We start from the raw sequence: 16,485 nt of genomic DNA on the forward strand, positions 1-16,485 counted from the left end.
ATGCTAGCACTATTGCTATCAACACGGAAACACTTACCGCTATCTCAGGGTGGCTACAGACCTGTACAGGATGCTGTGTGACTTTGCAGTTCATTCCCGAAGCCGATTAGCTGGTGCGAACAAATGTATTTAATTTATTTTTAAACGATGGTGGATATCTGAATGTGCGTATTTTAAGTGCGCTGCACCTTGTCCCGCCGCGCGCATCCGTGCCCACCTGTGCGAACTACATTGACTATAAAGTGCAATCGCACCACCAGAAAATGCTCATACCTCCTTTGCTGTTTAATGTACCATTAGCCAACATGTCTGCGGTGTGGGCACATTTCAGTTCATATTGTGCTAAATAAATATTTTATAATAATATTATAATTTTAATTAATTATAATAAAAGCAATTATAGACGGAGATGGTTTGGACATGTCCAGAGGAGAGATAGTGAGTATATTGGCAGAAGGATGCTGAGTTTCCAAATGCCAGGCAGGAGGTCCAAACATTTTCATTTCGGTGCATCCCCAGTATAAATGTTGGAATAAATGTACACACATGAGATCCACAAATACATCTGTGATTTTCACGTGTTTTTCAAATCCACAAACATTTTCTTGATTTTCACATGTTTTTCAGATCCACAAATGTATCCGCGATTTTCACATGTCTTTTTTTAAATTTTTCCATGACTTTTGTTTGCGAGTTGTCGAAAGTGCGTTTGTGGATCGTTTTGCACGCGCATTTATTTTTGAGACAAACATCACGCTGTTTCGAGATATTCACACACAAGCTCCCAGATATTCACATGTGTCTAAGGCCCGTTCCTTCGCCGTCCATGAGGATGCAGTATTACTGTCTGCATTGAACGGGAACAAACGGTTTATGTTTCTCGTTTAGAATTGGACATTGAAAAACAGAAATCGAGTCTTTATCTGACCTTCCATTATGTGTTTATTTTGCACAAGTTGGGAAACAAAATGCAACCTTAGTTTGTTTCCTGAAGAGTGTCTTTCGAGTGAAGCTAATACAAACTTGAGGGAAACAAATTAAGGTTGCATTTTGTTTCCCGAATTTTGGAAGATTAACACATAATAGAAGATGAGATGACGGCTCGATTTCCATTTTTAAATTTCCATTTTTAAACGAGAAACGGAAGACGGCTCGTTGCTCTTTGGCCGCTGCACTGATCTGTATATATTACTGGATAGCCGATAGGCCAAGACTTTTGAAGTCGCGAGGCTGCCGTTACGCCTCTCAAGAACGGCATGATTTATGATGTTTTAAATTTGTTAAACATAAACAATAGGACTTGAGACATTACACAACTTGCCTTAAATACATGTATAAATTACATCCATAATGATATTTACAGGAGGAAACTTGTATATTTTTTTAATTAAAGAATTATAATTGTAATTCAACAAAAGATGCCTCTGCCAAATCTAATACCGGAGTCTAATGAACTGGGCGATTAAAGAAAAAGGGGGTTTTCAAAGCAGCAAATACCGTGCCGTCTACTTATTAAAAAATAGTGACCACCCCGCCACAAACTACAGTTATATCCAGATCAGTGGGCCGCTTCTGCTTTATTGGCATAGAAGAAGAAAATGTAACAGCAGAAGAAGAGTGTCTTTCGAGTGAAAGCAAAACAAGCTCAAGGGAAACAAACTAAGGACGCATTTTGTTTCCCGATTTGTGCAAAATAAACACATAATGACAGATCAGATAAAGACTCAATTTCTGTTTTTCAATGTCCAATTTTAAATAAGAAACAGAAACGGTTTGTTCCCGTTTAATGGAGGCAGTAACACTGCCTCTCCGTGGACGGCGGAGGAACGGGCCTTAGACACGTGAATATCTGAGGGTTGCTGTGTGTGAATATCTCGAAACAGCGTGATGTTTGTCTCAAAAATAAATGCGTGTGCACAACGATCCACAAACGCACTTTCGACATCTCGCAAGAAAAAGTCATGGAAAATGCACACACAAAATTAAAAAAGACATGTGAAAATCGCGGATACATTTGTAGATCTGATAAACACGTGAAAATCAAGAAAATTTGGGGGGATTTGAAAAACACATGGGAAAATCACAAATGTATTTGTGTGAATATTTTTGAGACAAATCTCTCCCCATAGAAGAAAGACATGCCTATTATTATCTGCACAATGACTCATATCCGTAATGGGTGCTGCTGTGTATTCCCCTAACCTTTAGAGCAGCTACCACTGTGTAACCACGGACCGCCTTAAAATAAATGAAAAGAGAGGGGTCGACAGAATGTGCTACAGAGCAGGTAGGAGATTGTAATCTGTGCACATCTCTGTCCATTCTCCTAGCGGGCAAAAAAAATATCTAAGTCTCTTGTCTTCCTTCCTTGTCTGTTGTTTATTAAATGTTCTAGGTCGACTGAACCTGACAATACGTATAAAGAAAAACAGAAAACAGAACTGGTTCAAATCATGTAGTGTAAACGAAGCGTTAATAAACCAGTGACAATGTGATATCATAATCTTTCAATTCAGGAGCTAAAATGAAATTGGTGTCAGGTTCCATCTGCTTTGATTGGCTGCTAATCCTTCTGATGACTAAAATTCAACTTTGGCAATCGGCGTCAACCCAGGAGGCATGCGAATATCACAAGAAGATGCCGCTGCACTCACACTCCCATCTGGAGATGTGTGTATTTGGCTCTCCATCACTGCCACTCTCCACTGAATCACCTTGTCTAGATGAGCTATCACTCACATGCTTTCTCTTCTGCCACATCGTCCAAGCCTCCAGCTGCTCCTCCTTCTCCTCTCCAGCTCTGCCTTACTCTCCCTCCCCCGTTTCTTGTCTTCTCATCTCAGCTGCATGGGAAGCAGCATCTGTAGCCAGGAGGCATCTGGCACAGTCTCCAATTAATGAAAGAGCAAGATGTGTTTTCTCTCCCTGACTCCCCTCTCCTTTACAACAACAACCAGCTGAGCTCAGACCCATCAGGTTGCTGGCGGTCTGCATCGGGATAACACTGACGGGAAAAACAGTCATAATGACGGAGAAAAAAGAATTAATGGTGACCCAATTTCCTCTTGATGCCTCCTGGCCCCCCAGAAATGTAATATATATTTGAAACACTGAGATAGAAAGAATAGTTTAGCTTCTGTGCATTCACATGAACAAGTTTTGAAGGCTTTGATGCAGCCTCAGAACTGAACAGAATGCTTGAAGCAATGGTAGTTATTACAAAAACGGCCAGTAAGGTGGCAGCAGAGTATAAGAGATCAACCAGGGACCATTTTTCCCACTGTTTTAAAATGATTTGTGAATAATGATGAAACGCTATATTCTTATGCTAATTGCTGCAAAATGGAAACAGATAGAAATGTACTTTTTTTCCTGATGAAAGAAGAGACTTTAATCATTCTTTTGGTAGGTTCCATGTTTTTATAGCAATTTAACACAATATTCTGTGGGCCTTGCAAAATCAGTTAAAATCCAGTATAACAGCCGGGAGCAAAGGGGGTTGCTTCAGTGAAAATGGCTGGGAGTGAATGAGTTAAACTAATGAAACCTTTGCTTGACATTCAGTAATTTACATTCAGCATTTACAGTATATTACTGTTACGAATGTGTGTCTAAACAATTTTTTTTTTTTTACATTTCTTTTGTGTGAATGTTTCTCACTGCGTTCTCCGGTGAATAGGTGTGTAGGTTACTGCAGTCCATTTTTTTCTTTTTTTTTCTTTGATTGTACTTTAATAGAACTCTCAGGCAGTGTTGAGGAGCTTTTGGTTAACAAATGACTGATTTTAGTTTTCTAAGATTTGACTCGAAGGAGCGACAATTTAGCTAGCTAGTACTGACTAGCTTGCTGCCAAATGCTTGACACAAAATGTGATTGTTAGACTATATGTGCTATGTTTTAGTGTTTTAAATTATGTTCACGGTAGATTTTGTGGCGGCTGTGGCTCAGGGTGTAGAGATGGTCGTTCAGTAACCAGAAGATCGGCTTTTTGATCCCCGCTCTCACCAAGTCATGTGTCGTGTCCTTGGGCAAGGCACTTCACACACATTGCCTACTCACACTGATGTATGAAAGGTGCGAATGTTTGGTGGTGGACGGAGGGGCCGTAGGCGTACACTGGCAGCCACGCTTCCGTCAGCATGCCCCAGGGCAGCTGTTGCTACTTAAGTAACTTACCAACACCACAGTGTGAATGTTTGAGTGCATGAATAATGTATCCATTCCATTGTAAAACGTCTAGTGTCTAGAAAAGCGCTATATAAATCCAATGTATTATTATTATTTTTTACTAGTATAGTCAACCCCTGTTATTGGGATCGCAACCATTGCGTATATGGGGGGTTATGCACTCACCCCGGAAGCGTTCAGCTAACCGGACAACTCACTTCCGGCGCTCGGCAGTAAACATCGGAGACCTGGAGAATAGCACTTCTTTTTTTTTTACACACGATCGCTATGGGACTTGCCAAAAATGACCGTGTCGGTTGTCCGTCGACTGAGCAGCATTGAAATATGGGGTTTTGTTAGTATGGCTGCCAATATGATCATACAACGCATATCCGCATTTATATTTTAAAAAACGCGGTCCGGCGTTTGAAAGGAAAGTTCCATACGCAGTCCGGAATTGGCCAACCATAATTTTCCAGGTCTTCTACGTTTACCACCGAGGCTGAGTGAAGCGCCGGAAGTGAGTCATTCTGTTTAGCTGAACGCTTCCAGGGTTATTACATAACCCCGATTGATGCCCATTGAAATGCATTGTGGAGGGAAAAACAGTTCTTTAAAATAGCGCTGATAAACATTCATGTACGCGTTCCACACAAAAAGAAAAAAAACACAAAACATTAAAATACATTAAATATACTGTAAAGGGATAAAAAAAAATTAGCTGCCAATATGCAATCCAAAATTCAACTTTACATTTAAAAACATAAAGCCACTCAATGTTTATTACCCATTCTCATTTATTTCAAAGGTGAGAATGTGTTTAAAAAAATGTTTCGTGGTTTTTAATAAACAGATAACTTGATAACTTCTGCTTAATAATATTAAAATTAAACAAAAAATCACTGCCTGAACAGTTAAAAGTGAGTAATGGTGGCAGTTTAGTCTCTTGAAGAAATGATTCCGCAAAAAATAAATGTAAAGTCATAAATTGATGTTTGTATATAACTCTGATTTGTATATCATCCGAATCTAAGGTTGACAATTATTTTTTCCCTGGCATATCGCCTTTGCATTTCTTTGCTGCTCCATGTCACCTAGATGCATCATTGTTATTGTCATGTATAAATAATTCTTGTTTGTTTTTTGTTTCTTTTATTTACATTTTTGTTTATACTCTTTAACTGTAATTCATGAATGAATAACAATTTTAATAGTAGTAAAAAGATCATCTATCCATTATATACTGTATAGCTTATCCTGTTCATGGTTGTGGAGAGCCTGCTTGGCGAGCTCCAGGAGTCAAAGAGTTTCTGCAAATTGGTGTATTAGTATGGAAGGCCATTCTTGTTGGTAAATAAATAAATAAAATAATGACTCTATTTATTTATTTTTACAGGTTTTTTTTTTTGCCATTGGATTTTTTAAAATTATTATTTAATGTTAGAAGTCTGTTTTCACCAGTTACTACAAACCACCCCCAAAAGTGCAAAATAGTCGTTTAAGAAAAGGAAAAAAAATGAAGAAACACAGAAATAATTTTTTTAATCAAATTATTAAACATGCTCTTAATTTCGGGCAGCTGTGTACACCATCTGCCCCTTAAACTTTAGTTTAGCTGTTTAAAATTAGTGACACACCCTCATTCACAAGGACAATATTTGTGACGACGGTATTCACCTCCATGTGTTGTAGAAGAGCAGGGGGATGTTGAGGCCCACTGTCAGCCATTCTTGGGCACACAGGAACATGATACAGAAGAGCACATGGATCGAGTATTCTGGTAGCACCAACTAAAAGATAAGACAGACAGAGATAGATGCACAGGAAAAGCATAATGAGTCACAGAACTCCCACTCCAAAGCAGTAAATCAGTTTGTGAGCATATGATATAATAACGTACAGTATGCACCATTTTAAGACAGCCACGGTTGGCATTGTGGTTAAAAAAAATAATAATCCCATCTCCAAATAAAACAGATTAGGTTAAGCTTTTTTTAAATAAAAAAATCCATAATGTTTTCTGAAACATCGAAAACTGTGAAAATATGACCATCACACTGCTCCATTGTGTAGTGATAAAGCTTCACCCGTATGACTTCAGGTTGTTGAGCATCATAACCTTCCACTTGAAGCATTTGGTCACCAACCAATCACAGGACACATATAGACAAACAATGACTCACGCACTGCCGCGCACATTCACGACTAAGAGCAATGTGGGAGGGCAGCGGAGTACCCAGAAAAAAACAACACAAGCGCTGGGAGAACATGTTGACTTGACACAGGAGGGCCTGAACCAGACTGCATGGCTGATATGCTAGCCACATGCGAAAACAGTGACGCACACTTTTTCATTATATGAATTATAATTATCAAAGAAGTAGTCCTCCACATGACTTGTTGTGCTTCAGGTAAATTTCAGTGTTGGTGAGCCCTATTTAGTTAGCTTCAGTTGATTCAGTCATATCCAAAATCCCTCCAAACTTAAAATTAACAATCCTTGTCCTTTAGTCTTAAAAAGTTACCCAAACATTTGTATCATGGCTTAAGATTTATAAAATGTCAAATGCAATGACAAAAATCATTCAGTCAACCAAATCCGTGAAGGCCGTGGCCTGAAATAAATATTTTAGAGGGGTCACTAGCGACGGCTGTGTTGATATTTCTTTCTTTTAGTTTTACTTTTAATACAGAGTAGTAAAGGATTGTCCAATAACAATTTTTTTCAGACTCATATCAGTACAGCATTAGTACTGACCTCACCGATACCAAGTACCACTTGTACTTTTGATGCATAACATTTCTGTAAAAAACCCAATGACAGTTCATTTTAAAGGAAGACCTATGCATCCCGATTTAGCATTTCGCCTTAAAACTGAATGCAATTAATGACAATTTTCTATTCTGTGAATCAATCACGTGAAAACAAAAAGGGTCCTAAAAAGCATCAGACATTAAAACACATTACTGTTGCTTTATGACTAATACACACATATTTATTTATTTGAGTGCTTCAAATAAAACAGTTAGACTTTCAAGATGTCTGCTGCCATTAGGAGGTTGTGTTCTGGATGCATTATTCATATCAAATGGCTGCACACCTTTATAAAAGCACATGGGCACATTTCTTCAGAAAAGCGCCTCATCAGCAAACAACATAAGAAAAATGCTGTTAAGACTAAACCTAAATTTATCCATTACCGCCCCCCCCCCCACCCACCATCCACCATGACCCCCGTAATATAGCATGCATGGATGAGTGCTAAAACACTTTTCCACTCCCCATATGAACAAAAAGCTCATTAAAAAACAAACACACATTGTTTGTGATGTATTCATTTTTAGTGCTGTGAAGCGATTAAATTGTTTTTAACTAATTTATCACACAGTTTTCTGTGATGCATCATGATTAATCACACTTTCTACTTTTGCTTTTAGTTTTTAATTAGAAAGGTTGATTTACGAGGGAACTCGAGCAGGTTATTTTGACGTACAACTATAGCATATTAGTTTAATATGCTATTTGAATTTGGCTGTGTAAAGTGCTCAAATTACTTGAAATTTTTCCAACAAGCATCAAACAAGTAAAACTGAAAGAAAAACTACTTAGTCTGTGTTAGTCCATCTTCGTGCCAGTGTCTACGCTTGGCTGCAGGTTATAGGCCGTAAATAAAAATGTAAAACTGAGTTAACTGAGTGGATTTTTTTAATGCTTTAAAGTCTTTAAATTAATCTCCAGAGTTAATGCTTCAATTTTAACAGCCCTAGTAATTGTGGGAATGCTTATGTTATTGTGATTTTTATTCTCAATACTTTTTTGCCGTGTAACTCCCACATTAATACTTTCACGCTTCCCAGGGTAAATATATAATAAGATTCCACATTATTTACAGTATTCGCACAATTTAACGTTAAATATAAACTTTTCTCCATTCATTTTTAATGTGACAGACATTGAAATTTTTCAAAGTCCCACTTTCCATGCCCATTTCCATACATACAACTGCTCATCATGACCAACTGCCTAATACTGCTCAATGGCACACTTTTTAAAGTGCATTGTCTAGTAATCAGGAGGTTGCCGGTTCAAATCCCATTGCCGACTGTACATTGCAAATGTATCCATGGCCATTATGCTAAGGGTTGGTTATACATGTATACCAACTGACTACCATATCAGGAAATGCATTATAATTTCAATGAAATGATTAAATGCATGCTAGCTTTCAGCATCAGACGACACTTTTCAAAATAAATAAACCATTAGCTATGGATCTGAACAAGTTTTAGTTAAGTTACCTTTAATTGTACTTTGATTTTAGATGTCATTAGTTCTTTTGTTTGTAAATGCTTTTAAAAGTTGTACTTAAAATAAGTAATGTACAATGCAAATCACATTGTGTATGATATGTGCCTTATTTAGAGAATTGTGACCTGCAGAGTTCTGCTTATATGACAATGATGAAAAACTATTCAATGAGGTTAGTTAGAGCTACTAAAAAAAGCCCCAATTTTCTGTGGATTTTTTTTAACGACTTTGGAGATTAAAAAAAACCATATTTTTTTCAATGCATTTATTTCTATGGCCATCAATTATACGTGATTTTCGGCATTCCCGGATTCGCCTGGTTTCTATCCCCTGTGAATAGTGGGGGTCCACTGTATTGCATATTACTGCTTTATTTTATTCATTAATCTAGTAGCAAATATTTTTGCAATGTCCAATATCTAGCTAACATGGAAGGAAATGGAACAAACACTTTGAGACTGAAGATTGATCCTTGGGGTCCAAATACCAGTACAGCCAGTTGGGGTGTTAAAAAAAATCTAATGGGGCAGTATATCGCGATATTACAGTGCACAATTCTCGAATCGATTCAATATGTGGACGAATAGATATTTTAACATAATTTTTTGATGGAATTATTCAACAAAACATCTTACTTAGGGTTAGGGTTCACACTTTAAGCATAGAAGAATATAATATTAATGGAGCATTAAGCTTTAATATTTTATTTCAGTGCTGTTCAAACATGAAACAGACTGCAACCTGTTTGTTCCATACAGTGGCTCAGTTATAAGCCTGAAGTTTCAGATAAATAAATACATTTTCATACGAATCTTGCAGTGTACATGTACAAGTTTACTGATTAGTATTTTCTTAAGTAAAAAAAAAAAATCACAATAATCAATTTATAGATTTGTATCGGGATTAATAGGCATCGAATCGTGACCTATGAATCCTGATACGGATCGAATCGCCAGGTATTACGCAATTCACACCCCTAACAGCCGGTAAATATTAGATGATCCTTTTGAGATAAATCACCTAGAAGAACAGGTTGTGATGGAAAGGAGGAAAGTTGGACGAGAGGGGAGTGTGCTGTCCGCAGCAAGGCAATATTGCTGAATTTGAAGCTGATTTTGAAGAATCACCAAAGGAGAAATGGAGGAAAATACTGTTCTCACATACTGGTCATTGCTGAAGTGTATGATTTACCCATGATACTGACCTTAAATTTAGCATTTGAGGCCATAGTGGAGTTAAAATACTGATAGAATTATTATAAAAGTGTCAAATCAGAGTCTTGTCAGTGGTTTGTTTTGTTGCAGCTGTGTTTGCTTTGCTAATCGAGCCACTGCAGCAAGAACAGCGTAAAAAAACATGCGGTGAAGCAGAAGTCACAGCAACCATAAACAGCAATGCTCCACTTGAACATGAACATGGTTGCGTCCAATATTTATAATAGTCTTATACTGTATGTCTAGATTTTCCTCTTTGAACTTAACTGTCTTACATTGAATGCCTGACATGATGACATTCCTATTGGAGAAATTGACTTGACACCTTGCAGAACTGAGGAGCAAGAAAAGAAGAAGACTAGGATGACCAGATGTCACCGTTTAACCGGGACAGTCCCATTTTGAGCCTTGTGTCATAAGTCCCGGTGGATTTCCCAGCCTCAATGTTTTTTTGTTTTTTTCCCCAGTCAGCAAGCTAATTGTTTGGGCCATGTGTATGTCAATCACGCAGTTGTCATAGGGATTCATACAATAATTTTGAATTCTCATTCTCATCTGCATCTAATCGCTAGCAGGCGTGTTTTTGTCAAACTGGAACTAGAACCATTTCGTCTTCCGTGTCTAAGAATAATCTTACTAGGCTACTGCTGCGGTTGCCGGTCAGACCGAATGCAAGCTGAGCTTTTCTGGCGACATATTTCCAATGTAACAATGCGGAACCAGCGCAAGGCAAATGGCCCAGCCAGTTTCCAATAGCTGTCGGGACAGAGCAAAAAATACTAGTTTTGCACTATTGATCTGTCAACCAAGATAGCATGTAGCATTAGCTGAAGCAGGGGTCTGCAACCTGTGTTTCTGGAGTCACATGTGACTCTTTAGTCCTTCTCTTGTGGATCTAAAAAAAATTACTAGAATTTATATATATATATATATATATATATATATATATATATATATATATATATATATATATATATATATATATCTATACATATATATATATATATCTATATATATCTATATCTCTCTCTCTCTCTCTCTCTCTCTCTCTCTATATATATATATATATATATATATATATATATATATATATATATATATATATATATATATATATACAATTGTTTATACTAAACATAAATTACATATGCAAGGTCTCTAGTGTCTTAAAAAGGGTACTCTTTGCTGATGATACAAATATTTTCTGTGCAGGTGAGGATTTGCACTTCTGCACTTTACAGACACACTATGCCGGTATTTGGGGCTCATAACGTTATCTCGTTTATAACCATGTTATTTGCAATGACAAATACATATTGAATTGAATTAAATAAGTGTAAACGAAGAACTGTACAAGCTGCAACAATGGTTTAATGCAAACAAACTCACTGAATCTTAACAAGACAAAATGTATGTTATTTGGTAAAAAAATAGGTCTTAAAGAATCTATAAACATTCAAGTCAGCTAGAAGAGCCCAAAATATGTTAAATCACAGGGCCCTTCAAATAATTTATTGCACGCTGATCCTGCCTTACTTGACCTATTGTGCTGAAATTTAGGGGAATACCTATATAAGTCGCCTACATCCTTTGATGGTACTCCAGAAAAAAGCAGTAAGAATCATACACAACTTTCCTTACAATGTACATACACACGATTTATTTATCAAAACTAAATGATTGAAATTATATGATTTAATAAACTTCAGGACTGTGCAGACAATGTATAAAGCGTCAAAAAACTGCCTCCCTTATAACTTGCAAATTCGCTTCTAGGCCAGGGAATCGAAATATGATTTGAGAAGGAAACATGTATTTGTACAAAAGCCATATCAGAACAACACTGAAATCATTTTCGATCTCCTGTATTGGTGTACAACAATGGAATAACTTCGATTTTGGAGTAACCAACTCAGGGACATTGGCTGGCTTAAAAAAAAAGTAAAAGAACTTCTATTTAACAGATACACTGATGAAAATCGATAGATTGTGGATATGATGACATTTGCACACAAGGTCAAAAATCTGGGTGAAAACCCTGAACTGTAAACAAGGCTTGGTGTTCCTAAAAACAGAACAAAAAAACACACAGCTCAACCTGATATCTTTGCTCAAGGACTTGGGAGTTATTACGTCTTTGAAAATGGAACTAGTGAACTGTTCTTTAAGTGCTCTGGACAAAATCTTCTCAACATTGAGAATTGGACCTGGTCAACGCTCATGTCCGGGTGGAACGTTCATGTCTGGATTTGCGGAAGATGGCTGGGGAAAATGGCGGCCGCTGTGTCTAGCCCAGTGGTGGGCAAACTCGGTCCTCAAGGGCCGGCGTCCTGCAGGTTTTGGAGGTTTCCCTGCTGCAACGCAGCTGATTCCAATCAACAGGATCGTTACCAAGCTTATGCAAAGCTTGCTGATGAGCTGATCATATATAAGCTGTGTTGGAGAAGGGAAACCTCCAAAACCTGCAGGATTCCGGCCCTCGAGGACCGAGTGTGCCCACCCCTGGTCTAGCCTCACTCGAAGTTGAAGACAACTAAGACATCTACCTGTTCATCACGCTGGTGGCTGGGATGCTTCTGCTAGGGATCGGAGCCCTCTGGCTGCATCGAATCCTTAGAAAAATGCAGGATGGGCAAAAAGGTGGTGAAAATGGCCGCTGTGGCTCTGAGCACCATCACCCATCACTGGAGTGCAAGCTGGCTTGTCCATGGCTTGTGACGACATGTCACAGGTGAACAACGACCTAGCTGCATCCGACATTGCCACAAACAGAATGGCAATGAACTTGTCTACAAAGCTGAACAACCTGGAGATGATTGCTCATCGGAACGCAGCAATGAACAGAAATCGAGACGAGGAAGAAACCGACTGAAGGGTGTGGCTGGATGCGGGCTTCCATTTATCCTTAGCCAATCCAATGCTACTGGACCAAACTGATCAACAAGAGAAAAAAATCAACGTTTTGATCAAAGACTATTGGGAAGACGAACTTTTGCATCAATCAACAACTTGATAATCCACACAACTATATGTGACGAATTACCTCTTTGACTATGTGCGTCCTATTGCATTCTGGGATTATATATAATTATATATAATTATAATCAATAAGCGTCTGCTTCATCCCGTCAGCCCTTTTTCTTTTCGGCTATAATTGTATGTGAATAGTGAATGTTGTAAATTGTTTCTATGATTGTCCGAAAGAAAAAATGAACAAATAAAAACGAAACAAAAATGGCAGAGAATTTAATAAAAAATAAGGCAGAAAATATCCAAAAAGTAACCATAAAATGTCTTAAAACAAAAGAAGAAAGGCAGAAAATAACCCTAACTCCCATAAAGCGTACACAAAATTGCCAAAAAGTGAGAATTTTTTTTTTTTAATAAGGCTGAAAAGAAAACATTGAAAAATGTCCAAAAACAAAAGAAGAAATCCTCCAAAATGTTAGAATTTTGACAGAAATTCTGAAAAGTCTAAAAATGTATGAAAAATGAAGCATGAAAACAAAATATATCTCCAAAAACAGAAGATAAAAGGTAGAAGAACATTAATTTCTACGTATCGGATACTGCCGTCATATTTTTGTGTTATGGTTAGCTCTTGGGCACTCAGTACATCAGATTAACACACGGTTTCCTTCATCACAATGTTCAAATGTTTTGTTATTTACTTGACCGTACAGGTTGCTGACCCCTGAGCTAAAGTATTAACACAACCACTGGTCACCAGATTGACCAGCAATAAAAATTGTTAACAATAGTTCCTGGTGAGAATTTATTGTACAATAGATTTTCAGTAACATTTTTGTGTCCCGTTTTTTTATTTTTAAAGTTCGTTCACCCTAACTAAAACTATGCTGGTATCACATAACTCCATCATTATATTTGGCTTGTGTGTCGCTATGGGCACCCATCAATGGTAACAAATGAAGAAAATAAGGAACTTTCAATACAGAGGTTTAGGTATTATGCTTCACTTCATAAAGTTTTGTTTTGACCATGCCACACCTCATTAGCTGTAAGAACCAACTGATCAAACTTTGGAAGGACAAACAACAAACAGAATCCTTGGCTCCAGTCATGAAATATTCACGTTTGAGCGCACGTGTTGTATATTTGTGTGAACAGCTGTGTTTGACTATAGTCATTCAACAGAAACGTAACACAATCAATGTAACTGCATGTGATGCAGTCCACCAACACCAAACTCCTGCCAAGCCCATACCCGCCCTTGAAGTACTCTTCTACAACTAAAATTTTGTAAACTACGAGTCAATAAATCATACTGAACACTAGGCAAACACACTAAGCAAACATGTTCACTACAGGAGATATGAAAGTGAAAGTGTGTATACACCTTCGATTTAATTGCTAGGCGACTATTCTAAATGAGTGAGTGAGTGTGTTGACAGAGGTGCCCATCTGGGACTGTGTCCATCTGGGACTGCAGTAGTGCATCCCTCGCTGCAGTGTTACAGTGCCCGGAGGCCATCCTAGCATCCATCTGATCCACCACAAAGTCGCTCTTCTGTGTCACTGGCGAGGCCTCATTCATGTGCTAATCTGAAATGTAATTTTACTCCTGGGACGTGTCTCATGATAGAAAGAATCACTATACTTTGGACTACGGTCATTCGCACATCCACAATCCTGCTGTTTGACGCCAGAAAACTACTCATCATGGGAATTCAGGTGTCAAGCGATAACCACTCCACCACTGAGCCATGCAGCCCCTTAAATACTTGAAATCATTTAAATTGTGGGCGCTGAATCTATAATCTATGAAAGTTTGACTTTTTCAATGGAAATTATTCAACGTTTTGAGGATATTTTCGCTGCCGTCGGGCCAACCTTGTACGGTTGTACCTTCAAAATACCCTATTTTCACGACTATAGGGCGCACTTAAAAGCCTTACATAAAAAAAACAAAAATCAACGGGGCGCCCAATAGTGAGGTGCCCCTTTTGTGTGCAACGAGTTCCAAAATCTGTAAATGTTGGGCTATTTCAATAAGCGCAGTGCCGACATATTGCTTACATACAGGAAATCCGGCCCTGGTTGAGGACTGGCAGGCATGAGAACACAAAAGACTTAACTTAAAGATGACGTCAGTCTTTTGGGATCTCATGCCTGCCAGTCCTCAACCAGGGCCGGGTTTCCTGTATATAAGATACAGTAGGACGTCATGGTGCTCACTGCTTTCAATTTACGGAACTGCTAGAGTGAGTTACGCCACAATTTGTGAATGAATTGTGCATGCTTGGGCGTCTGCTTGCACTAATGTTGGAGCTTTCGCAAAAGCCGGCATCATTTCTGAGGAGCCGCACGGTTAAGAGACACTGACAATACTACAATGACGAGAGAGAACCTGGTGTGTTTGATGGAGAACTAGCCCAGCTGTTTGCTTCAGATACAGATGAGGACTTTGAGGGATTTGTGGATGAAGATTGATCAAAAGTAACATGAGTACATTGTTAAATACTTCAATAGAGTACAACCGAACTCAGTTTTGTTCCGCTGCCTTTTTAAAAACATATGCTAGCATGCATGCTAACATGTATGCTAGCGTATGTTTTAACGTGAAAGCATGCTACCATATGTTTTGAGCTAGCGTATGTTTCACCATGCCTGCGCCCAATAGTGCCTTATCTGTCTGTTAAATACAGAAATAGCACCCGTAACTGAGACTGCACCTTTTAATACGGTGCGCCTTATGGTCGTGAAAATATGGTACTCATTTTTCAGGAGACCCCAAAAACGGTTGCTAAACCATTAACATTGCAAGAGAGCAAGCTATTTTCAACACTTTAGATTGGTCGGTTTTGTAAAAATAACACCCACACGTGTGGACTGACTAATAGGATACATTTTTGAAAAAATATGAAATTTACCAAATTGTGACTTATGATGTTGTGAGTGTGTGCTAAAAATGCTAAATATTAAAAAAATGGCACCAAGGGGTTGAAACAAATATGTACTTTGTATTTGGAAATTGTTCAGTCAAATGTACAGTACGTACGATTTTAATGGGTGTTAAGCATGAACATATTGACGGAAATAATTAGGCCAGCGAGAAACTGATCTGGATGAGGTGAGAGTGTGGACATTTGCCAGTGTTCAAAGCTATCGAGAGTTTAACCACTTCAGACCCATAGATGGTTGCAATGGACATGACATATTTGCGTGTCTAAACCATTAAATTGTATAATTTGGATGATGTCAACACTTCTGGTTCATGATTGGATCTTAACTAACCAATCACAATCGCAAGTTGATTTGCATGATGTTCATGTTAAAAATGTTGCACATAAGCTTGGTAAGTTTGCAACACGTTACAGCCATATTATCCTGGCGTCCACTATAACAACTAAAAACATGAGATAACCCTAAAGAAAAAAAAAATCCATGTTGTTCATATGGTGGGAAAATAGTCAAAATCAGCACAAAAAAAAGAAAAAAGAAAAAGAAAAACAAGAAATCTTGCCCAGCACAAAAAAAATGCGGGTCTGAAGGGGTTAAAGCTGCCAGCTGATTCTGCAATATACATTTGCCAGGATAGGGCTGAGATGCTGCAAGTTGGTTACGTCTCTTTATAGCTGATAGTGGTGATGAATCAGAGTAAGATCATAAAAACACCCTCATCTGGGAATACATTATGATGGCATATGCTGTACGAATGAGAATGTTGAACAGTTCACATTACAGTAATTCCTTTGGAAAATTATTTTGAAAAATGTGCCACATTTCTGTTTTCTGTTAGTTTTGTGGGCCCTCCTGGAATGGAAAGAATACAC

The 16,485-nt window shown here is 38.0% G+C and overlaps 1 protein-coding gene across 3 annotated transcripts in view; it reads right to left on the reverse strand.

Moving 5' to 3' along the window:
* Nucleotides 1–16,485, reverse strand: part of cnih3 (cornichon family AMPA receptor auxiliary protein 3) — an 85,995-nt gene that overhangs the window by 13,756 nt on the left and 55,754 nt on the right. For all 3 annotated transcript variants that reach the window (XR_015090899.1, XM_086061439.1, XM_086061438.1), the window contains exon 4: nt 5,846–5,958. Coding sequence is in view for 2 of the 3 variants with exons in the window: in XM_086061439.1 (XP_085917565.1) it covers nt 5,846–5,958 (113 nt within the window). In the remaining variant the exon portion in view is untranslated. The remainder of the gene's footprint in view (nt 1–5,845; nt 5,959–16,485) is intronic.

This window comes from Leptonotus elevatus, chromosome 18, assembly GCF_054856555.1.
Source record: "Leptonotus elevatus isolate MCC_2025b chromosome 18, RoL_Lele_1.0, whole genome shotgun sequence".
Classification (NCBI taxonomy): Eukaryota; Metazoa; Chordata; class Actinopteri; order Syngnathiformes; family Syngnathidae; genus Leptonotus; species Leptonotus elevatus.